We start from the raw sequence: 22,883 nt of genomic DNA on the forward strand, positions 1-22,883 counted from the left end.
ATGTAACTTTATTGTTTGGTATTCTGTTGTACTTATTGAGTTTTATTTCAGGCAGATGATAATAGAACCTGAAAATGATCAGCCTTTACTGATTTACTGTCAGAACTCTGATCATGTTCAAATCTAATCAGTCACATGATCTGTTAGTTTCTCTTTTGTTTTCCATTTGACAGCTTTGAGGACAAACAGACGTATCATTATTATTATTTTAAAAAATAGAGAACGTCCAAACCTCAGATTTTTTTTTTACATTCATTCAGAAAAAACATTTTTTATTATTTGCACGGTGGTGTAGTGGTCAGCACTTTCACGGTAAGAAGTCTAAATCCAAAACAGACTGATGTCGCCACCTACTGGCCTTAAATGGTTATTACACAATTGAGGATGGTCAGAAGACACGCTCGATCACAAACAGTGTGGGTTATAGAAGGTATTTACGATCAGTAATATTTACTCAGTGCATATCCAGTAGTAATCTGACACACTTTTGACTTATCACGAAACTTTAAAAAAGTAAAAGAAGCTTAAAGTGAAAATCTGTTCCTGTTTGATGATCAAGACTTTTAGAACAAAACTTCTGAAGTTATTGAGACTTTTTCTGCTCGGTTTTGTAGATCCAATCACTTTAATTTGGATTTTTTTCAGTCTGAAGAAGTGTCTGGTTTTGAAAGTTTCACTCACCCAAAAATGATTTGTCTCTTCCAAGTCTGACCGACAGTTTATTTGTTTTTTCCTTTTTTTGACTCTTCAGAACTTCAGAGGCTGTATGTTTCATTTGGAGTCTGTTTCTAAAGTACATACTTACAGTAAGATTCTATTTCTCATTCAGACTAAAGCTTTTCTGCTTTCTGCTTGTCATTTTTTATTTTAAAGAGAAGAAAATCATAGCTATTATAACAATACAACTAAAAAATACAGATTTAGAGTTTAAAACAGCCTAATTCAATGTGACAAATAAGATATTTTAAAGACTGGGACTTAAATCTGTTAAACTTTTAACAATTGAAACCTTAATTTTTTCCTTTATTTATTATCTTATATTTTTTTCATAATTATAAATTATAATGTCAGTAAGCTTTTGTTATGTGACGACAACAACAACAAAAATAATAATATATATGGTGACACTGTAGATTATCTAAAAGTATTATATGCTTAAAAATTGTTTGTTTATCAAACAAGAATTCTTAAAAATAAATAATCAGAAATATTAATAAATTAATCAAATGTATGCTCTTGCAATAATAAAATTGTTATTAATATGTTTTAATTACTGATAAATATAAATAAATCCACTTTGAGTCTAATCTAACTTTCCGTCCACAGTTTACTGTCCACGCGGAGGTTTCCTCGCGGGGAGGCGGGGTGGACCGTGACGTCACAGCTTTTCCAAGATGGCCGCGCGAGTGCTCCAGTGAAGCTAACTAACAGATAACTACCAAACGTTTGCCTCGCGCTCGGAGAATGGCACGAGCGCTTCTGCTCGTGTTTTCACTCTGAACCGTCGAGGTCATGGAGTAAGACTGTGCAGGTGAGAAACCCGCCGTTTTCCCGGGCTAGCCCGCCGGCTGTTTGTCTGCTAGCTTGTTGTGGGAGCTTTACCAGGCTAACTTTAGCCTCACCTGCGTTAAGCTCGTTAGTTCTGGGGGGTCATTTAAGTACGACCGCTGCGCACTTAAGTGGTGATTGAAGACGTCGGCGTTGATCGTCGTTTGTTTTTTATTTAGATTAATCGTGTCGTTTCACGGTGTTTTGTCAGCTTGTTGTTTGTTTAGTGAAGGAAACGCCGGAGTTTGTCTTCACTTTGAATAAACAAGTCGCTCGAGTCGCAGTTGGACTCGTTGGATTTCGCAGATTTTAACCGAAGAGAAACGGTTTGATTTGGACGTCAGTGGTGTTACAGTGACGTGTGCAACCCGTGAAAATCAGTGTCTCAATCAGTGCAACTTCCCGTTATATGGCAGCCCAGAAGGGCAAAATTCAACCGAGGAAAACAGTCTGGCAAGTTATTTCATAACAAATAAGTTAAATTTTCATGGAATCTGATTTAAATAAAGATACTACTTTGAAAAGTAAAATATCCTTAGTTGTTGTTGTATTTGCTGGTGACTATCCTCGTTTATGTGGGGCATTATGGCGTCTGGACTGAAAATCTTCCTCCTTGGAACGTATCGCCTACTCACCCAAATGATTTCCTTATCTTTCTGATAAATCCAGATTATGACAGACAGTCTGGGGGTTGGGATCATGTCACCCTGGGTGTCATGGGTGCTACAGCAGTTTCTGTAACTTGTTGAAATCAGTGACTTTGGTATGGAAGCCCTGAAGGGTGAAACTCAAAATACATAAACAGAAAAAACATGAACCAACTTCAAAATTTTTACCCAGTTTTTTTTAAATTTAGCTTCAAGTAAGTGTTTATTTACTCCACAGCATTTTATTTGTGTCTTATTTAATTTGTTTGTTTTTGTTGTGTTTGCTGTATTTTGCTGCGTGTTTTCTGGTTGACTGACTTTCCTCCCTTGCTCAAGGGTTCTTCTTGTTCAACTTTGTTTTGAGGGAATTTTGGAGATTTAAGTTAGAAAATGAAAATAGTTTATTATAAATTGGTATTTTTCTGAACATGTAAAGCAATTTATGCTACATTTATACAAAAAAATGAGTTTGAAACTTCCAGAAAAACTCCTGCAGATGAATTTGAAGCTCAGAATAAAATCAGGCTAGAGTTTTACCTCTTTTTTATTCAGAACTCTTCTATCTATTTTTATCTCTTCTCTGTCAGAGACCAAAGTACCTTTATTTATTTATTGATCTATTTTTTGTTTTGTACTCATTTTCTTGAAGTTGGTGTCATTCTTTCTTCAGGTCGAGTAACTCCCACTCACTGCGTTGCTTTGTTCTGGTCGGTGCAGCTCTGACTTCCTCCTTCTTGTCTATTTATAACCTGAAAAACACTTGGTTACTGAGTGAAGGAGGCGTTCACGCCGTCTCTGTTATGAAACATTCCCGTCCTTTCCAGCGGGCCAGTAACAGTCCGGTTCTCCGGGTGAATGAAACATTTTTGAAGCGGGGACAGAAGAAGTCAGACCGGCTTTAGCCTGAAACTGTCATCCATTAACTGAATTCTCAGAAATCTTAACCCGTTTCCAGATTTCTGCTCAAATCTTCCTCAGAAATCCCTTAAACTCCTGAATTTCTTCTGCTGCTTGCGTCGTGTGATTTTACAACTCCTGAAGAGACGTTTTCTGTGTTCTTAAACCATGAGAAGTAATTTTAAACCTTTGCTTTCTTTCATGGATCTGTTTTCTCTCTGATGTCTGAAGTTTAAAGAGTTTTATGATGGTCACAGTCCCACCGCCGTGAGAGAGTCCAGCGTCCGAGCTCCTCTCCACTGATGCAGGAAGACGTGAAGCCTGCTTTCAAGTGGAAGAGGTGTGGCCTTCCAACAAGCTGTGAATTGGTGAGAGTGGTTGCCATAGAAACTCAGACTGTCTTCTACCATTCACTGTTTAGTGATATCTGGTTCCAACGTGGTGGCGTCCGTATTGGTAAAATATGGCGACTGAATTGACTTGATTTGGTTGGCGGTGGAAGTAAACCGTTTTCTATGGATGATATCCGTCCAGTCAATGCCTGTGACTTTACATGGTTATTTTTTTAGGATAATGTCTTACTTTGGATCATTGACTGTATAAGAGAGAACTGGACCAAGTGCCTGTGGTGTAACCCATAGAAAAGGAGTTACTGGTTCAATGAAATGAAGTCAGTTCAGTCGCCATTTTTCTGCAATAGGAATGGCGCCATGTTGGAACCAGATGACATCAGTGAGCAGTGATTGGTCTGTCTGAGTTGTTGTTTCTATGGCAACCACTCTGGCCAATCAGGAGTGAGCTTGTTGGAAAGCCACACGCTTCCACTGAAAGCGGGTTCAGGAGAATCTGTCAAACGTTTTGAATAGGAACTTCCTGTTTGGATCACAAGGGCTCACTCAGTCCAGTTCACATATACAGTCTATGCCAGGAATAGACCACTCAAGGGCCGGTGTGTCTGCATGATTTCCACATATCCAAGCCTTTCCCTGATTACCTGGTTCAGGTGTGTCCAACCAGAGCAGGTATGTTGGAAAACATGCAGGAATCTGGCGCTTGTGGTCTGGAGTTGTCTGTCTCTGCGCTTTGATCATGAGAGTTGATGAAAATGTGCTTTTCTCTGAAGTCTGCCTCCAGTGGTCATCTGAGGAACTGCATCATTTGGTTTATTCTGACGCCACAGAACACAAGTTGGTACAAAAAAAGATGAAAAAATAACTCACCTTAGCTTCTTATCTGTAGGTTTGGTCAAATAGATCATAAAACATGAATTTGAAAACATTTCCAAGCCTGCTTTCTTTAACCGTACTCGGTCTATTTAAAAACGATGGGAGGACGTGATCGTCTCCTCTCTGAAAGGAGGCTCAGGGAGGAAATGCTGGGCCTCCTCAAACAACCTTCAGTTTCTCTGTTTTTAACTCTTATAAGCTCCTCCAGCAGCTGTTTCAGGTGATGAAAAGTGTGTTTTTAGAAGGTTGATCTGTTCTGAACCGTCCTGACAGTCTTCATGTTTCAAGAAAACCCTGAAAACTCTTCCTCCGGGATCCTTTCTGACCTCCTGCTCCTTCACAGCTCATGAAGATGGAGCCGCTGTAGAGGAGTCTTCCTCAGTCTGATGCTGCCGTCGGCCTGCAGGACTGGACGGATCCGCTCCTTTGGAGCAGCATGGACAGCTTCTTCAAAGCAGCTGTGTGTGACCTGGACAAACTTCTGGACGACTTCGAGCTCAATTCTGGTGAGAGAAAACAGTGGAGATGAACCTGAACTCGCCGAGGCCTCCGAGTCTTTACGCAGGTTTATGTGTAGACTCTCAGTTAAATTCATTTCTCAACTAAATTATAGCTAAAAAGCAGGACTGGGGTATCCGAACAGCAGAGAAAAGCTCAGGTGATTGCAGCTGAACACCCCTCATGGTGTCTACGGAGCTGTTATTGTGTGGTTCTGTGGAGGCGGTTCTGGACTCAAGGACCAGATTCTTCCTTCCTGCACATTTGAGCAAAAACTTCACCCACCACAAACAAAACTCACCTGAAGTTACACACCTCGTACCCCCACGATGACATCACAGCGGGAGAAACCGGTAAAAAATGAATGGAGCCAAAAGAAAAATGGGTCAAAGCTGAAACCAGCGTGTCAGGAATATCCAAAGGGAGTGTTGAGGTTATTATGGGATGGTCACAGGACTAGTGGTGCCACAAACGATTATTTTAACAGTCGATTAGTCATCGATTAGTCGACACAGGACATACGACTTGGTGACTATTTTCAGGCAAAGTGTGAAATTTTCACATTTTCAAACAATATGAGAAAATAACTTTATTTGAATGATCTTCACAAATTTCACACACCTGGTTAAGTCTACAACCACTTCTGAAGTTTCATTGACTTTTGACCTTGACAAGCGGCTGCCAACTTTCATAAAAAAAAAAGAAAATTTCCCGTCAAAAGGGGGCAGTGAGGGCGGGGCACACCTGGAGGTGATACAATGCCCCTCGTGACGTCAATTTATTGATTTTACAGTTTCAGATTCTCACAGATTTCAAATAAAATAAATGTTAGAACGCTGCTTCTCCTGAACAAATCAATCTGAGTAAAAACTGAGCTGAGACGAGTCTCCTCCTCCATCATCTGCTTCGTTACACAGAACCGGGCGGGTCAGAACCGCCGTCCTCCCCTGATCTATGACCTCCTTCATAAAGTGGAATAACTCTGTTCACTTGTGGTTTTTAAAGTTCAATCTTCTCCTTTCAGACGAGCTGGAGTGCAGACCGGCGTTCCTGAAGGCCCCGCCGTACCCCTTCTCCTCTCTGGGGTCGTCCTCCGAGCCCCCCGCCGTCCCGCCGAGCCTCCCGGACCTCAGCTCCATCCACTATGGTTCTGCCAGCAGCTGCCTGGACGGCGCCCGGATCTCCGGCTCTCAGGACTGCGAGGTCGGAGGTCGTCCTCTCACGGGAGTCGACCTCCTCTCCTCTGTGGATCGCGGCACGACCAAAAGCTCTGCCCCTCCCTGCCCGGACCGCGCTCTGAAACCGGTGTGCGACCTGGTGAACGACGCCAGCTCCGCCATGCTGGTCCGGACCAACAGCCACGATGCCTTCAGGGAGCTGGAGGCGGCGGAGACGCAGCAGGTGGAGGCGCTGCTGGTGGACTTTGACAGCCCCGTTGTTACGGAGCCCAGAGGAGCAGGCGTCGGCGAGGACGGTCAGAGCTGCTCGGAGACGCTGCTGGAGCTGAGCGCCGGCTTCTCCGCCTCCCTCAGCCTGCTGGACGTCATCCTGCCTGCAGCTGCAGACCGAGGACCCGAGCTCCCCGAAGACTCTCCGTCCACCGCAGACTCCGCTGACGGGGAGGAGCTTCAGGGCTCAGACCCGGACCTGCCGGTCTCGGCGGCCCCCCAGGAGTCGGACCATGACGACGACACCGCAGACACCAGCTCAGAGAAGCGGGACCGTGACGCTGATGCAGCGTCTGCTCCAGAGCTCCGAGGTGAAGCTTCTGACGGTGGAGCGCCGGGTTTGTCCAGCCCGCCGCCGGCCGCACTCCCACCCCCCGGCGGTTCCAGGACCCCAGAGGACGGCAGCGAGGAGGAGTCACTGGAGGAGGAAGGCGTGTGTGAGAGCGCTGAGGCCGACGCCCTGCTGGTCTCCAGCGCCCGGGAGGATCGGAGCGCCGAGGTCCGTCTGTCCCCAGAAGGACAGCAAGTCCACATGGAGCCGGCGGCCGCCGCGGCCCCCCCAGACCTGTCCCCCGACCGCTCTGAGACCAGCCCCATGGACCCCCCGGAGTTTGGGTTCGAGTATCTGCCGGAGAGCGACCAGGCGGAGCTGCTGGTCACAGACGAGGAGCTGGACGCCTTCCTGAAGGCGCACGCCGAGGCGGAGCAGGGCGCCGCAGCGTCCTACTGCGTCGGGCTCGAGGAGCGCGAGCTGAGGATGTGCGGTCAGGAGAGGCAGGAGGACGTGGAGGGCGGGGCCTCCCCGGAAAGTGACCGAGTCTGCGTCTCTGCAGGTGGAGGTTCTGATCTGGGATCAGAGAACTCCTGCACGCCACGCCAAGACCGCTCCTCTGGGGGGAGCTGTTCTCTCACCAGCCCCGATCTGAGAACCTCCTATGGAGGCGCCCGGCCCAAACTCCCGCACCACCTAACCTCCAGAACCCCCCCTGCAGGAGAGGACGAGGAGGAGGAGCGTGTCACGGCACTCGCTCCTCCTCCAGGATCAGCGGAGAACGAGGACAGCCCCGCAGAGGAGCACCCCAGCCCTCCCTACCCCCCCCAGGAGCACGAGGAGTACAGCGTGGGGTACGAGGAGCTGTCCGAGCCCCCGCCGTACCCCGGCGAGCCGATCGCAGACGCCGCGGCGTCAGCCAACTGCACGAGAGACGCGGCGGAGGAGCTGGGGAGCAGACAGCCGGCCTGGGTCCCGGACGCAGACGCCCCCAACTGCATGAACTGCAACCAGAAGTTCACCTTCACCAAGAGGCGGCATCACTGCCGCGCCTGCGGACGGGTAAGCTCCGCCCACACAGAAACCTGATTCAAACTTTCAAATGAAAAAAAGCATCACGTGATTGAGGTTATACTCCGTTTGTCCACCAGGTGTCCTCGTTCAGTCTTTCTGTCACTCAGGCTGACAGACTTTCATCACTTTTCCTCAAATAACCCTAAAAGATGAAATATTCTGTCTAAACATAATTAGGACACGTGAGTTTTTTTTTCTTATAACGTCAAATATGACATCACATGTTTTTTGAAGTAAAAACCTAATAAATATAAACATTTTATGAAGACAATTTAAGTATCCACGGTGTTCTGATGATAAGAACTCTGAAGTTTTATAAAAAATAAGTTTACTATTAGAAAAACGTGCGATATTGATGATTAATATTGCGATACATGACCATGTGGTAAAACAACTGATCCATCATTTCACTGCATCCGTTTTATTGAAATAAATTCAATAGAACTTAAATTATCCTCCAAATGACCCACGTCTACATAGGAGGCCGGTCTCTAACATGTCAAATGTTGAAACGGCTCCATTTAGTTTGTTAAACATATCTAGTTGTCATAAGATAGTTTTTGCATGTGTAAACATTTATGGTAGCCATTTGTTTTCTGTTTAAACCGTCTTTTTTGACACGTGTTTTACACAGACTGATATTGCAATGATGATACATTTGTGATGTGTTGTGCAGGCTTACTTTTACATACATTTTTTCAAATGACAAACTGTTCAAATGCAATGCATTGTGGTCTATGTATGCCAATCTAGGGAGAATCAAAACACACTAGCTTTTTGAAGAGACTTCTGGGAAATTTCCAGGACTTTTTGGATCTATAGATTCAGAGTGATCTGGAGCTGTTCTGTCCTGTGAGTCAAAAGGTTTTCAAAGAAAAGCTGATCTGACGCCTCAAAGACCCGTTTAGATGAAAATGAGGTTTTTAACATGTTCTTGTGGTATTTTTCTGAAGGATTAAAACATGTCGTGTGTTCCAGAGTATAAGTTGCAGTTTTTTTCAGAGGTGCGACTTCTACTCAGAAGTGTTTTTATTTTATTTATTTGAAGACATTAATAGCCTCATATACTGTATTTATTTTTCCAGTGAGCATTGGTTGTTCTTTAATTGTTGTTTTTCTTCTAACAACCACTAGAGGGCGCTGTATAGGGCGAGTATAGGAATTTGCTGCAGAAGAAGAAGGGTCCATAGCAAATGTGGAAGAGAATCTGGTTGTTTCCCTCCTAAACTTTAATATTTTTCATATACGGATCAAAAGATTATTATTCTTTTATGTATTTATTTATTTTTAGTTACGCTGGGTTTGGTGGATTTGTTCTCAAACGTCAGACTTTTCTCCCAAAAGTGCGACTTATACTCCAGAGCGACTTGTATTTGATTTTCTTCTTCTTGATTTGACTTTTTTTGCTCTTGCGATTTAAGAGGAAAAAATGAGAAAATTACATTTCTTTATTCAGATTGTTGATAATCAGGAGCAGACAAAAGAAGCAGTTTGAAAAGATTGTGGAAGAATTGGAAAGATTTGTGACGTAGAATGGAGAGGGGAAGTGGGGGCGGGGTCGCTCCACACCAACAGTCCCACTTACGACTCTCTGATGAACTTTTGCTGCTCTGCAGAAACTATGTTCTAAAAAACGACTCAAGTTTGTTGATTTTGGCAGAATCATAATGAAAAGGCGACTGGGGATGCTTTAGATCACCTTTTCTTTATTAATTTTTTTATTATTTTTCTTCCGTACGTTTTTTGGACGTCTATAGCTCTTCAGCTCATTCAGCTATTCGAATGTTCAGCTCGTTTTATGCTAGCTTTTTCGACTGTTTTGGCAGTCACTAAGGATTTCAAGATTTATATTTTAGTCTTGTGCTAGCTGTTTTAGCTAAATCAGACATTTTATCTGTTTTTATTGTGGCTAATTTGGCATTTAGCTTATATTCCAGTTACATGCTAGCTCTTTTGGCTAACCTAAGTCTTTTTTTGTTTTAGGCTAAAGTGGCATTTAGCTAATATTTTAGTTGGGTTTTAGCTTTAGCATTTTTAGTTATCATTTTCAGCCTCTTTGGCTATCGGCACTAGCATCTTCATGTTTTAGTATTATTTCTTCTATGAAGATTTCAGAAATTATTGATTTAAGATTTGCTGTGTGGCTTTTGGAAAACCCTAAATCTTTATGTTTTAGCTGTGATTGTTACAGTTTTCCTGTTGGCCTACAAACCGACCCCGCCCCCATCAGAGAAGAAAACAGTCATGTGACCCTCACAGGAAACCGTTTGGGGACTCCTGGTTTAGAAGATGATCGGAGTGGAACTTTTAATCTCATTTTTTTCATTATTTACTGATATTTTTTTGTATCTTCAATCAATGTTTCCTTCTTTTCTCTGATTCTGTGCTGAAGATCCAGGGTTTAGACATCTTGTGGTGGAAACATCAGCAGAAGCAGCTCAGTCTAAAGTCTGTCTCATTGCTGAGGTTTCGTTTGTAAATCTGAAATTCAACTTTTTTCTTCGACTCTTTTTATTCAATCTTTAAACCTAACTTGGTGAATCTTTTCATCTAAAACAAACAACGGCTTTAAACTACAAACAGCATGAAAGGAGACTTTGATCCAGTCGGATATGAGGTTGCAGTAAAGCGATCAGATTCCTGAAATATGTAAATGTGCATCTTTGTCTGCTTTGCTGTTAAATGAAATTTGTCAAATGAGCAGAAATGATTTAACTTGATTTAACACCTGAGTCACAAACCTCTCTGCCTGAATCCTCTCATGTTTGTGAGGAAAAGGAGGATTTCACCCCGAGGTCTAAAAATAGCTGCTGGAAGCAGAGAGCATGAGTCAGCGTTTGTGTCTGCAGCTCCTGCGTGCGGCGTAAAGCTGCTGCTCGTCCTCTAAGGAGGCGCCATCCGAGCGGCGGCGGAGCTGCGACCCGTTTGCCGCCCAAGCGTCTGCTGCAGGACGGCAGAGGCGTCGGGGCGCGCTCCGTAGTGACCCGCGCTGACGTCATCCTCTGTCCTCTGTGGCAGGTGTACTGCACGCTGTGCTGCAGCAGGAAGTGTAAGCTGAAGTACCTGGACAAAGAGGCTCGAGTCTGCGTCATCTGCTTTCACATCATCAACACAGGTAAGACCGCCGCTCCGCCGCCGCAGACAGGAAATGACTGAAACGTAGACGCTTATGGAAGATTTGAGCTTTTTATTCTCAGCCTGTGAAATCTGTGTTTGATGATAGAGAACAAATCCTCAGTTCCTGCAGAGCCGACGCGTCTTCTGAGACGAGTTTACCGACAACTTGGGCTGGAAGCCATTTATAAATGGTTAAGATGATTTCATCTCGTTAGAGCGACTCGTTATCGTTTCTAAAAGGTCCCAGCTTTCCTTCTTTCACGCACACGATTAAATCTACAACCACGTTCCGTTGACCTTTGACCTCAGGAAGCGGCTGCCAATTTGACTTTTCCTCTTATGAATTTAAACTCCTCTATCTTTAAACTACTCCATCACCTTCTAACTCCTCGAGCGTCATTAGGAAGCTACTGGGCGGAAAAGAGGAGGTCGTACGTGTTTTACGGCGTTAGCGTGACGAGCTCGCCAAAGTGCTGTTTCCCTTTAGACCGCACATTTCTCATTGGAATATTTTGAACATGTGAAACATGATTCTCTGGCTCAAGATAAATAAAAATATATCAAATACAATTTGACTATATTAGGATTGTGGGCGTGGTTAAAAACCTCAGTTGCCAAGGAATTCCCAAAGTTTAGTTTTGCCAATTCTTCCAAAAATGACATGAATGGGTTCGTCACCCCCAGACGACCAAAAACTAACATGGTTGCTATGGAGATCAAATGAACAGAAAGCCACCATTTTGAAAAAGTGTTCTTTAGTGACTTAATCACATTCAGCCAGTGGGGGCGGGGCAAAAGCAGGCGGTGAGTTTGACAGTGTTTTGCATCACTTCCTCACCGCTGTGCTAACCGTTTGAAGCTAGCGTAGCATTTAGCTCCAGTTTCACTAAAACTAAACCGGCCGTTTTCATTCCTCCGATCCAAATAATGTTCTGGAATCCAGTTATGCTTCAGAGTTCTTGTGAATTTTTGGAGAGGATTTTGGTTCTGGTCCTGGTTCTGATGTTTGGATCTTTGCTTTAATGCCGTGTTTCAGTTTGCTGACATTTTTTATTTCTGGTTGAAGCTTTTTGTCTGAAACTCTTAAACTTCCAGCTGGAAATATCAGCTGGTTCTATCGGTGCTGGTTCTATTGGTTCTGGTTCTGGTTCTTGCTCTTGTTCTGGTTCTTGCTCTGGTTCTGGTTCTGGTTCTGGTTCTTGCTCTGGTTCTGGTTCTTGCTCTTGTTCTTGTTCTGGTTCTGTTCTGGTTCTGTTCTGGTTCTTGTTCTTGTTCTTGTTCTGGTTCTGGTTCTGGTTCTGGTTCTGCTCTGGTTCTGGTTCTGCACAGACATGTTTGAGTGAAAACCTGTTTGCTGGTTCTCCTTTGATCCTGAAGCAGACGGAGGACTGCAGCAGGATGTCCTTGACTCGAACACGGACATGCATGTGTGTGTTGTGTGCACGGCCATGTGTGCGTGTTTGTGTAGATGTCTGTGTGTGTGCACGGCCGTGTGCGCGTGTTTGTGTAGATGTCTGTGTGTGTGCACGCCGTGGTCATGTGACCCTCAGATGCTGCCTGAATCCGGAGTAAAGAGGTGATCCACTTTTCAGGCTGCTTCGGTGCTGCGACTTCATCTCTCCGTGCACACACACGTGCACAGCCCAGCCTGCTGATAACAGCCAATCGGTGTTGAGCGTCCCCCCTCTCCAGAAGGAGAGGCTTGTGGGGGCGGGGCCTGCTGTCAGGTCGGTCTGAGGAGCTCAGGATGCTGAGAGCGTTCAGAGGAGGAGAAGAGCTTCTGCTGGACGACTGCAGACGTGAGGATCCAAACCCACAACCTGCGTTTGTCCGTCAGGTGAAGAGCTGTCGGCCACACCCCCAGGATGCTGATCTTCTTCTCCTGAAGTCTCTCTGCTCTGCAGCTGCAGCGCTCTGCTCTCTCGCCGTGAGGTCGTCAGCAAGCGTTCGATTGATGAACGTCTGTCGGTTAATCAATAGAATGTGCTGACTCAGCGTTTTCTGAGCTGAGTCACAGCGAGATAACGAGGAAGGTTCAGGAAAACCGAGCGCAGAGCTTTGATCTTCTAGACGTGATCACAGCTTCTGTTTCTCACATCCTGAGCTGGCTAGGAATGATGGGAAATCTGACGGATGAGGATGTTACACGTTTGCAGAATCAGGAGGTTTGGAGTCTGACTAACCTCCTGAGTTCAAGGCTCTAGTCTCCGCCCCCCAGCCCACCTGTGAACAGCAGGTGAAGCAGGAAAAAGACTGAGATGTAGCAAACAGACGGACTTCTTCACTGAACCAGCAGATGGTCGGTTCCCTCCAGAATCAACTCTGGAAGAACTGCTGGTCCTGGATCGACCGCTGCGAAAGCTCACTGAGCTGTGGAGCAGATCATGTGACAGATCTTCAACCTTAAGGTTGAATAAAGCTGATGAACAGGTGAAGTTCTCTGAAGGTTGAATCTGCTGCTGGGACAGAGGTAGGGCTGTAACGAGTATCCCAACACTCGGATGTTTGTAATCTGTTACCAACAGAGAACTAGTGTTTGACGTCTGACATTTTTTTACATTTGAAATTCAGTAGAAATATTCTTTAAATGTATGTTTTTAATTTATATTTAGTCAAATAGAAGTCTCAAAGTGTTTTTATTTTGGTAAATTACACTAAAGTGGTTAAAGTTTTGAACAAATGATTGAGTATTCTGTGTTGTTAATAGAAACTTATTTTATTCTAAATCTTTTGAGGTTTTTTTTTTTTAATAAATAGATTCTACTAAAATCTGTATCTTTAAAATTAAAAGGAAGAAACCACACCAAAATCCTAATGATAAAAAATATGACCATCTAGACACTGTAATTCAATTATTGTAATATTTAAAAACTCAATTTATAAACAGATTCTTAATCGTCCTAAAGAATACGTTTTGAAACGGTAAAATGGGACTTTGTGGCTCTTATCAGGTTCTGGTTCGTAGGAATCTGGACTAAATGGCTCTTTGAGGTTAAAGGTTGCAGACTCCAGTTCTAAAGTTTTTGGAGTTTTCTGTTTTTTCCTCTCGCATTAGTTGTTTCTGTCACTAACCATCATGTCAGACATCAGTCGGTGGACGCCGCTGCGATTTTTCAGTCTTCTAGGTTTTGTATCGACTCTGATGTCTTTCTTCATGCTGGAATGTTCCGTCTGCATGGAGACGATCCATCTGGAAGAACTTCGTATCCGTGGTCGACCAATCGGTCTTCAGTCCTCTTTCAGGACTCTGTAGAAACACCAATTCCAGATCAGATGAAGGAACTGAGAGTTTTCTAGTTGATCCATTTCTATTGAGGTGTTTTTATTTATGATCTTCTGGATCTACTGGAACTGCAGTCAGCAGAACTTTGAGGGTGGAAAACATTTTCAGGATTTGTTGTTCAGTTTGTCCCCTCAGTAGGTGGAGTCTCCTGCCTCAGGGGGAGGAGTTTAAATATCTTGGGGTCGGAGCGTGAGATGGACGGGCGGGTTGGGGCGCCGTCCTGCGGTCGCTGCACCGGTCCGTTGTGGTGAAGAAAGCAAAGCTCTCGGTTTACCGGTCGATCTTCGTTCCCGTACTCACCTGTGCTCAGGACCTCTGGGTCGTGAAAGCTTCCCGGTCAATGTCCCGCCCCCAGAGCCATATACCCCACTGTGATTGGCTGGTTCATCGTCTCCACACACATCACTGTAAAATGCTTTTCATGCAAAACTCACACAAACACTGAACTGGAATATTAAGGCGGGGGCCTCAAAATAACAACTTGGGGGCCACAGATGGCCCGCGGGCCGCCAGTTTGATACCCCTGATTTAAATTGATAAAAAGTATTTCTTTCTTTCTAAATCTTTGTGTTTTTGTCTGTTTATATTTTGTTGATTCTGATCTCATCTTCTGAATGAGGAATAAATGTTGTGGATTAAATACAGATATCCAGTAAATCAAAGATGAAACTCTCAGAATCGTGAATGAAATGACCTCCTGAGTTCTGATCCAGGTCTGACTGAAGGTCCAGTTTCACGTGGTCGGTTGGTTCTGTGCTGCAGGTCAGGCTCTGGAGCGGATGATGAGCCCGACCGGTCCCAGCCCCAACCCCAACATCCCCTCTGAGTACTGCAGCACCATCCCCCCTCTGCAGCAGGCCCGAGCCGCCGGCACCCTCAACTCGCCGCCGCCCACCGTCATGGTGCCCGTGTCCGTCCTCAAACACCCCAACCCCGACGGTACGCCCGGTCCGGCTGTGCTCGGCCCGCAGACGCGCCTCTCTGACCTCAGCTGTCCTGCAGGTTGTCCCCGCGAACAGAAGCGAGTGTGGTTCGCCGACGGCATCCTGCCCAACGGCGAGGTGGCAGACACCACCCGGCTGTCGGTGACTCAACGCCGCAGCTCGCAGGAGTTCACGCCGGACGACCCAGCGGTGAGACCTCAGGCGCTCGCCACGGAGGCTGCAGCCGCTTCCTGATTAAGAAACCTGCCGTTTTCTTTCAGCCCGGGTCAGAGGTCAGCAGCCCGGCCGAACCGGACGCCACCGCGTCTGCAGAGCTGGCCCGACCACCGCTGTCCGGACCCTGGGACTACGCTCTGCTCGCCGGGGTCGGCTCCTCGGTCAGGAGGGTTCCCAGCCTGCTGCCCGACGACGAGGACCAGCTGCCGCCGCTGCTCGTCATTACCGGAGAGGACGAGGAGGGAGGAGGTCAGACCGCGTCCAGATGCACGTGTGTCCGGTCCAGAACAGGAGGACACGGTTCTCCTGTTCTGGACCGGAGGTTCTTCTTCAGTTCTGGACCGGAGGACCGACGGTTCTCCTGTTCTGTTCTCCGTGCGTTCTGCAGAGGAAACCTGTAGAGATTGATCACTTTTATTGATCCGGTTTAAACAAAAACACATTTCAGTTCTGAGTTTGATTCTCAGTAGAGGAGTCGGTTCTGTGGATGTCTCTGCTGTTCTGGTTTGGACCCGCCTCCCTCTGTCTTGTGTTCAGATGTTCTGGTGGAGGAGAGCCCCGCCCCCTGCCAGATCCTGCACTTACTGGAGGAGGGAGGGCCCCGCCCACTCACCTTCGTTCTGAACGCTAACTTGCTGGTCAACGTCAAACTGGCTCCCTGTGAGTGGGCGTGTCCTTTGGGGGGATGTGGTGACGCGTGGGGGTGGTTCTGACCCGTTTGCGGTTCCCCGCAGACGGCAGCGGGCGGTGCTGGTGCTTCGGCTCCAACGGGCTGCGCGCTCTGGGCCAGAGGGAGCTGGTGTTCCTGCTGGAGTGTCTGCCGGAGGAGAAGGCCCTGCCCAGAGACGTCTTCTCGCTCTATCTCAGCGTTTACCAGGACGCCCAGAAAGGTAGGAGGAGGAGGGGGCGGAGCTTAGCTGTTACGCTGATCAGGAGGCGCAAACAGAACCCCGTCGTCCATTTCAGGGAAGTTCGTGGAGGAGCTGGATAACCTGACCTTCACCAGCAGCTTCCTGGGCAGCAAAGAGCACGCCGGCATGCTGTTCTTCGCCGCCAGCTGCCAGCCTCTGGACGGCCTCACGCTGCCCCCCCGGCCCTTCCTGTTCGGCCTCCTCATCCACAAGCTGGAGGTGCCGTGGGCCAAAGTCTTCCCGCTGCGGCTGCTGCTGCGGCTCGGAGCGCAGTACGACGGTGCGTGGCCGCCTGCGCTCTCCTGGTTTCCATGGTAACCGGGGGGACGTTAGAAATTCATCAGTTGCTGAACGACGTTTCAGTTATGAAAAATCAGAAAATCCTCAAACTTCTTGGAAACAAAGTTTTCATTTAGTTTAAAGCGTTGCTGGTTAGTTTGTGTTTTTAGCCTCTAAAGAAGTTTGTTCTTTTGCAGGTTTTACACTTATTTTAATTTGAGCTGTTTCAACTTTTACTTTAGTTTCTGAACCCAAATAAATATTTGGTTTTTATTTTGTTACCATTTACATTTGCTAATTCAACATTTGGCATCTTCTTCTTTTTTTTAACCATTTTAACCCCTTATATTTACCATTTAACTTTTTTTTATTTTTATTAGGGCTGTCAGATTTGTCGCGTTAAAAACGCATTAATCTGACATGTGCTTGACGCCGACAATTTTTTTGACGCATTAATCGCGGACTTTCTCATACGTGCCTTTCCATACCGCGCGCGCGGGCGTCCCGCCCTTTAATTCACCGGCTGCTCTCACTAGATCACGGGCGGGTCTCCAAACACCGAGCTGCGAGCTAAAACCGGCCGGCACTAGGACCTGGAGAGCTCCCTCACTCTAACCCGGCTCCGGTTCGCGTCCAGTACCACGTCTGGTGGTACCGGCTCGCGTCCGGCGCCGCGTCCCGAGAGCTGCGGACCCCCGACGTTCCGAACAGCAAGCGCACCGGGGGACGTTTTAAATGTTCTGGAGGTTTAAGCGTGATCCAGCCCCAGCATAGCGGTCTGTCTGCCGGCATATTCATCCGTGAGCTCCGCTGGACACGTCGCTGCGCAGCGGCAGTAACAGACTGTCAAACTATCCACAGTGTATCCCGCTTTTCTCAGTCTTTAATGTTTTAAAAAACAAAAGTTAATTGGAAATGATAAATCTCTATTTCATTTATTACTGTAGTTCAGCAGAGGAGGAAAAGATTTGGTCCTGACAAAAAATGAACATGAAAGTGTTATGGAAATGTTATTTTTGATGTTTTTTATTTTATTTTACTGAACGTTGATTGAAGTTTAGAATTTAAAATGCCCTTCACTTGCACTTGGGCTTTTGCTAGGCATTTTATGTTACAGCCTTTTATTGTTAAGAAAGTTTATCTCAATACAATGTTACAAAATAAAGTATTTCTGATGAAAACTATTAATTTTGCCATTCTTGTTTTCATAATTAATGTAGAACTACTAAATTCCACAAACCACACATTTTTTTTCCTTAAAAAAAGGCTACATGTAAAGTTGCGATTAATCGCGAGTTAACTCTGGGCAAAATGCGATTAATCGCGATTAAGAATTTTAATCGCCTGACAGCTCTAATTTTTATTTTGAGCTACATTTTCTAATTTCTTCGGTTTACTTTTTGCTGCTTTTCTGTTTTTTTAGTCTTTAATATTTAAACTTTACCTTCAGATCTTTAACATTCAGAATTTTCCAGATGGCAGAAAAAAACTGTATTTTTATAAAAGTTACAGATTTTTAACGGTTTAATATTTAGTGAGTCTACATAACATCTTCATCCATGTAATTGTAGTTGTTTATAGTTGTTTGTGTCAAACTGAAGTCTTTCTCAGATATTCTTGCTTATTTTATTATTTTAACAAATTGTAAACATGAAAAACTTGATGCTAATTTTTAAAAGAAAAAAATAAAGAAACTAAAAGCATCTAAAAATCTTTTGTTTCATTCAGGAATCAAATTTCTTTTAATATTTAAAATTTTTATTGTAAATCAGAGGAGACATTAATGTCTGTTCATGTACATTTACTGTCCGGTTTTATGTGTTTATTCTTAAAACTAAATTCAACATTTACTTTGTTTTAAAAAGTCTTTTTTCTTCCAGTTTATCCCACCCCTTTGGTCAGCGTCCGCTTTCGGGAATCTTTGTACCGCGAGACCGGACACACCATCATGAACCTGCTGGCTGTGAGTACGACCCCGACCTTCATTCGGATCAGAACCAGATTTCTGCTGAACAGAATCCGGTTCAGTGAGCTGACCAAAAAATAAACATACGGTTCCTTACTTTATTTCTGTTTTTTCTGATTGTGAAGGGAATTTTATTTTGGAAAGCTCGTGGTTTCTGTCCGTTCTCCTCGGTCTCACGTCTTAAATCCGTTTGCTGTTTTCTTAAAACGACTCTGACAGCTAAACTAAAAGCCCCAAACTAACAAAGTTCATAAAAACAAAAGTCTTTTGGGCAGAAAAGATCCAGAGAGGAAACAGAAGAAGTCCCTTCCTCTTCAAAATAAAAGAAATCTGTATTTACCATGAAACTTACCTGAAATATGGATTTATGGCAGCAGTCATCAAACTCTCATGATGAGCAGCGACGGACTTCAGTGTCACGAATATGCTGCTGGTAAAGACACATTCACTCTGGATTCACATTACTTTGTAGTTTTATCTGAACACCTTAGAAGTCTGACGCTGAAGTTAGTGTCAGGTTAACGTTTCAGGGAAAATCTACATTTGAATGAGTCCAACACAAAGTCTGTGTTTAAACGGCTGAAAATGTTTGACAGAAAAATGAAGATTAAATGAAATAGTTTCTTATTCTGAAAGGAAAATTGAAGAATTTTACACCAACAAAAATAAATCAAGAACTTATAAAATAATCCTCTGTGTTAAAGAGAATCAGGATTTTATTAAAAACAGAGAAGGATTCATGTGAAAGAAGATTTTTATTCTTAACAAGTGTAGTTTTTAAAAATCAGAAATTCTTCGTCTTTTTCCCGTTGAATTTTTGTCATTCAGATCGTCTGTTTGAACTATGTTTCAAAAGAGAAACTTTTAATTTGAAAAACTGGTTTTCCTGAAACTCGAAGCTGAAAAAACTTCAACCCTGTTCAGAAAATATTGTCTGACATTAAACCGATCTGTGGTCTGAAGAAGATTATCAACCGCGGATCCAGACCAGTGAACCGGTTCTGGATCGGAACCAGCTCTGGATCAGAACCGGTTCTGGATCGGAACCAGCTCTGGATCAGAACCAGCTCTGGATCAGAACCGGTTCTTGATCGGAACCAGCTCTGGATCGGAACCAGCTCTGGATCGGAACCGGCTCTGGATCGGAACCAGCTCTGGATCAGAACCGGTTCTTGATCGGAACCAGCTCTGGATCAGAACCGGTTCTGGATCGGAACCAGCTCTCTGACACTGAGAGGGTTTTTACATTAGAACTAAATGTAAAAAGTACATAATTGAGTAGATAAAATGTAGAGCAGATTTAGAAAGTACAGTGAAAACCAAAAATAATTAATTTTTTTACTCCTTAAAAAAATAAATATTTTTAATGAACTAAACGATCCTTTGATCGCCCAGCGTCTGCTGAGCGTCAGTAAACCTCACACCTCACCGTCTTCTCCCTCAGGACCTGAGGAATTACCAGTACAGCCTCCCGGTGGTGACGGGTCTGAGGATCCACATGGAGATGGGCACCAGCTGCATCCACATCCCCAAGAGCAGCTTCAACGAGGTGGGACGTCCTCTCGGGCGGGGCGGGGGTCTGCAGACAGTTTTCTGAACAAATTCACTGCTGGACGGTTGTCCGAAAATGGATTTAGCTCAAAGCTCCCACATGTGGGAGGAGCTAGTGGATGCTACATTGAAACATTGACTGTATATCTCGTATACAGTTTATGGAAGACACGGATGATGTTGAGAGATCCGGTTGATTTATGTTAGAGTTCCACAGGCACATCTGTAATCCCGTCTCCATGTCTGGGTTCATGAGATTCAGAGACTCAGTACGATGAGCTTCACCGTCTACTGCGTCTGAATCGGAGGTCCTGACCTTTTTCAGGCCCCGGACCGGTTTAAATGGGACAATATTTTCACGGACCGGTCCAAAGTTGGCATTTTTTAATAAAAATCTATTCTCAAAAGAAAATGCCACTACAAGAAATTTAGTTTAAAAAATTCTAAAAATATTAGTAGATATTTTTCATGCAGATGACGAAGATTCAGTGAAACCAAGTTTTTGATTTGTATAATTTTTTATTATTCTTTGAAGCCGAAGGTTCTTCTTTGGTTTCCTCACTGGCTTTCTTCTCCCTGAGGAAACTTTCAAAATATGTTTTATTGTTTGTTTTTTGTATTTAGTGTTGAGCTACTAGCTCAGCGATCTAGTTAGCCATGCAGGTAGCTGCTTGGGTCACGTGACCCAGACAGATGTCGTGTATGGAATCTGGAAGTCCTTCAAAGTAAAACCTCCTTCAGGATCAGAATATAAACGAAAGGGAAACATTTCAAGTTCGCGCATTTATTTTTTTTTCTGCGGCCCGGTACCAAGTGACCCGCGGACCGGTGCCGGTCTGTGGCCCGTGGTTGTGGACTACCTGTCTGAATGACGGTACTTCTCTCTCTGTAGCCCAGTTTGAAGACTTTCTGTCCCGCGTTAGTGCAAGGAGGGAAAAATAAAATGAGAAGATCTTTATATCATAAAGTTCCAAAACCAACACTCCATGTTGGTTTTTGACTCCACCCACTGATTATGTCATCAACACGTCACAGGCCAAAGCTGAGTCCCTGATTGGTTGACGCGATGCAAGTTCTCTTCTAAAGTCCAGATGTCTGAACACTGTGCTGCAAATATTTTATGGAGAATTAGGAGCTGCCTGATGTTCTAAATGCTACAGAACCTCTGATTGGACCTGGACATCCCCGACACATGAACCACATCCTGTGAAAATGTAGCTTCAGTTAGATCGTATGCAGGGACAAGATAGATCAAAGAACTGTTGTTTACGTGACCACAATGGATGGAAAAACAAACGCCGTCTTATCGGGACGCCACCATTTAACGCAGAATAGTGAATCGCTGAGGTCTCTGATTAATACCCAGGAGTGAAGGTGAGGCGGAGCGGCATTCCCGTTAAAGAATAGGAGGAGGAACGCCGCTCCAGCTGGAAGGAGATCAGGATGATTTTTGATGTGTAACACATGACAGAAGCCGCGGTCGCTCTTATGAAAGAAAACCATGGAAATGGACTCAAGCTCGAGTTTATTTGGATGTTTGGATTGTTTTTAGTGGAGCATCGGCCAGTCGATGAGATGCTCTGGATCTCTGTCCCGCTCTGCTCTCCAACACATCCTCGCTCCCGGGTCGTCACATGTAGACGTTCGGGACCCCTCCGCCTCACTTTTTGACGTTTAGGGTGTCCCCAGCTCATCGGTTTTTAACATGCTGGCGGTTCCCCTTAAATCATGGGTCCCCATCCTCGGGGCCACTAACCGGAACCGCTCCAGTAGTGGGACGTGGAGCGCAGCAGTACCCTAACCCGGTTCCAGTTCACATCGGGTACCGCGTCTCAAAGGTTGAAGAGCCTTGATTTCAGGAACAACCAGCATGTCAAAGAATGATGAGTTGGGATGAGATTGTGTTGTCCTGTCAAAAGTCCCGTACATAAGTACCAGAATGCTTGAAGTGTCAAATTTCAGTAGGTTTTATTGTTTTATCACATCAATATCAGACAACTGAAGGTTTTTTTTTTAACTTTTTTTGTTCGTTTTGTAAAGCAGAAAGTCGTACTCTAAAAATCTGTTTGAAGGTAAAGTCATGCACGGACAGAATGAGGAGGACTTGTCTGCAGTGGTTCTAATCATGAGAAGAACAAACAGAACCGACCAGAACCGAGGCCGATCTGCTGCAGAGACCCGTGCGACTCCTTCCTGAAGGGGGCGTGTCTTTACCAAACCAGAAAAAGCCTCGATTCCAGCCGGCGCCGCTTCTCTCTCCAGGTCCAGAAAGTGTTGAACTCGTCCAACGAGCACGTCATCAGCATCGGCGCCACCTTCAGCGCCGAGGCCGACTCCCACCTGGTGTGCTTCCAGAACGAGGAGGGCGGGTACCAGACGCAGGCCAGCAGCATGCCAGGGAAGACGCGCACAGGTGAGTCTCTGCTCAGCTGTCGGCGTGAAGGACGAAGCCGTCGGCGAGGGAAACGTTGACGTTGTCGGTCGTTCCAGTGACCGGAGCCAGTTTCGTGGTGTTCAACGGAGCGCTGAAAGCGTCGTCCGGATTCATCGCCAAGTCCAGCATCGTGGAAGGTAAGACGACCTGCAGCTCCTGATCCAGAACCTTACAGAACTCTGAGGCTGAACCTCCTGCTGTGCTGCAGACGGGTTGATGGTCCAGATCCCGCCGGAGACCATGGAGTCTCTGCGCTCCGCCCTCAGGGAGCAGACGGACTTCCACATCCCCTGCGGCAAAAACGACGGCGGCGAAGTCCGGGAGAACGTCAGCATCCGCTGGGAGGACCGGACCGCCACGGTCAACACCGGGTAAGCGCACGCGGCTGAGCGGCGGCATGTCGTTACTGTAGGCTAACGCAGTGGTCCCCAACCTTTTTGGGGCTGTGGACCGGTCAGCCAGTGTGGAGCTATTCCGCGGCCCGGGGGGGGGTGGCATTAAAAACGTTAATCCACTGTGTTATCATGTACAACTTTATTAGCTGGGTCCTCATGACGTCACAACAACAGCTGA

The 22,883-nt window shown here is 45.4% G+C and overlaps 1 protein-coding gene across 2 annotated transcripts in view; it reads left to right on the plus strand.

Moving 5' to 3' along the window:
* Positions 1-1,371: 1,371 nt before the first annotated feature.
* Positions 1,372-22,883, plus strand: part of zfyve16 (zinc finger, FYVE domain containing 16) — a 26,283-nt gene continuing 4,771 nt past the window's right edge. The window contains exons 1-15 of one of the 2 annotated variants that reach the window (XM_024298660.2): positions 1,372-1,531; positions 4,662-4,824; positions 5,841-7,597; positions 10,628-10,724; positions 14,772-14,948; positions 15,012-15,142; positions 15,214-15,418; positions 15,707-15,829; positions 15,904-16,059; positions 16,136-16,360; positions 18,240-18,322; positions 19,770-19,874; positions 22,139-22,289; positions 22,367-22,447; positions 22,519-22,681. In XM_024298660.2, coding sequence (XP_024154428.1) covers positions 4,755-4,824; positions 5,841-7,597; positions 10,628-10,724; positions 14,772-14,948; positions 15,012-15,142; positions 15,214-15,418; positions 15,707-15,829; positions 15,904-16,059; positions 16,136-16,360; positions 18,240-18,322; positions 19,770-19,874; positions 22,139-22,289; positions 22,367-22,447; positions 22,519-22,681 — 3,524 coding nt within the window. In that variant the 5' untranslated portion in view covers positions 1,372-1,531; positions 4,662-4,754. Of the gene's footprint in view, positions 1,532-3,323; positions 3,461-4,661; positions 4,825-5,840; positions 7,598-10,627; positions 10,725-14,771; positions 14,949-15,011; positions 15,143-15,213; positions 15,419-15,706; positions 15,830-15,903; positions 16,060-16,135; positions 16,361-18,239; positions 18,323-19,769; positions 19,875-22,138; positions 22,290-22,366; positions 22,448-22,518; positions 22,682-22,883 lie in introns of those variants that run through there. The other variant, XM_024298661.2, reaches the window with a different exon arrangement.

Source organism: Oryzias melastigma, linkage group LG12 (genome assembly GCF_002922805.2).
Source record: "Oryzias melastigma strain HK-1 linkage group LG12, ASM292280v2, whole genome shotgun sequence".
NCBI lineage: Eukaryota > Metazoa > Chordata > Actinopteri > Beloniformes > Adrianichthyidae > Oryzias > Oryzias melastigma.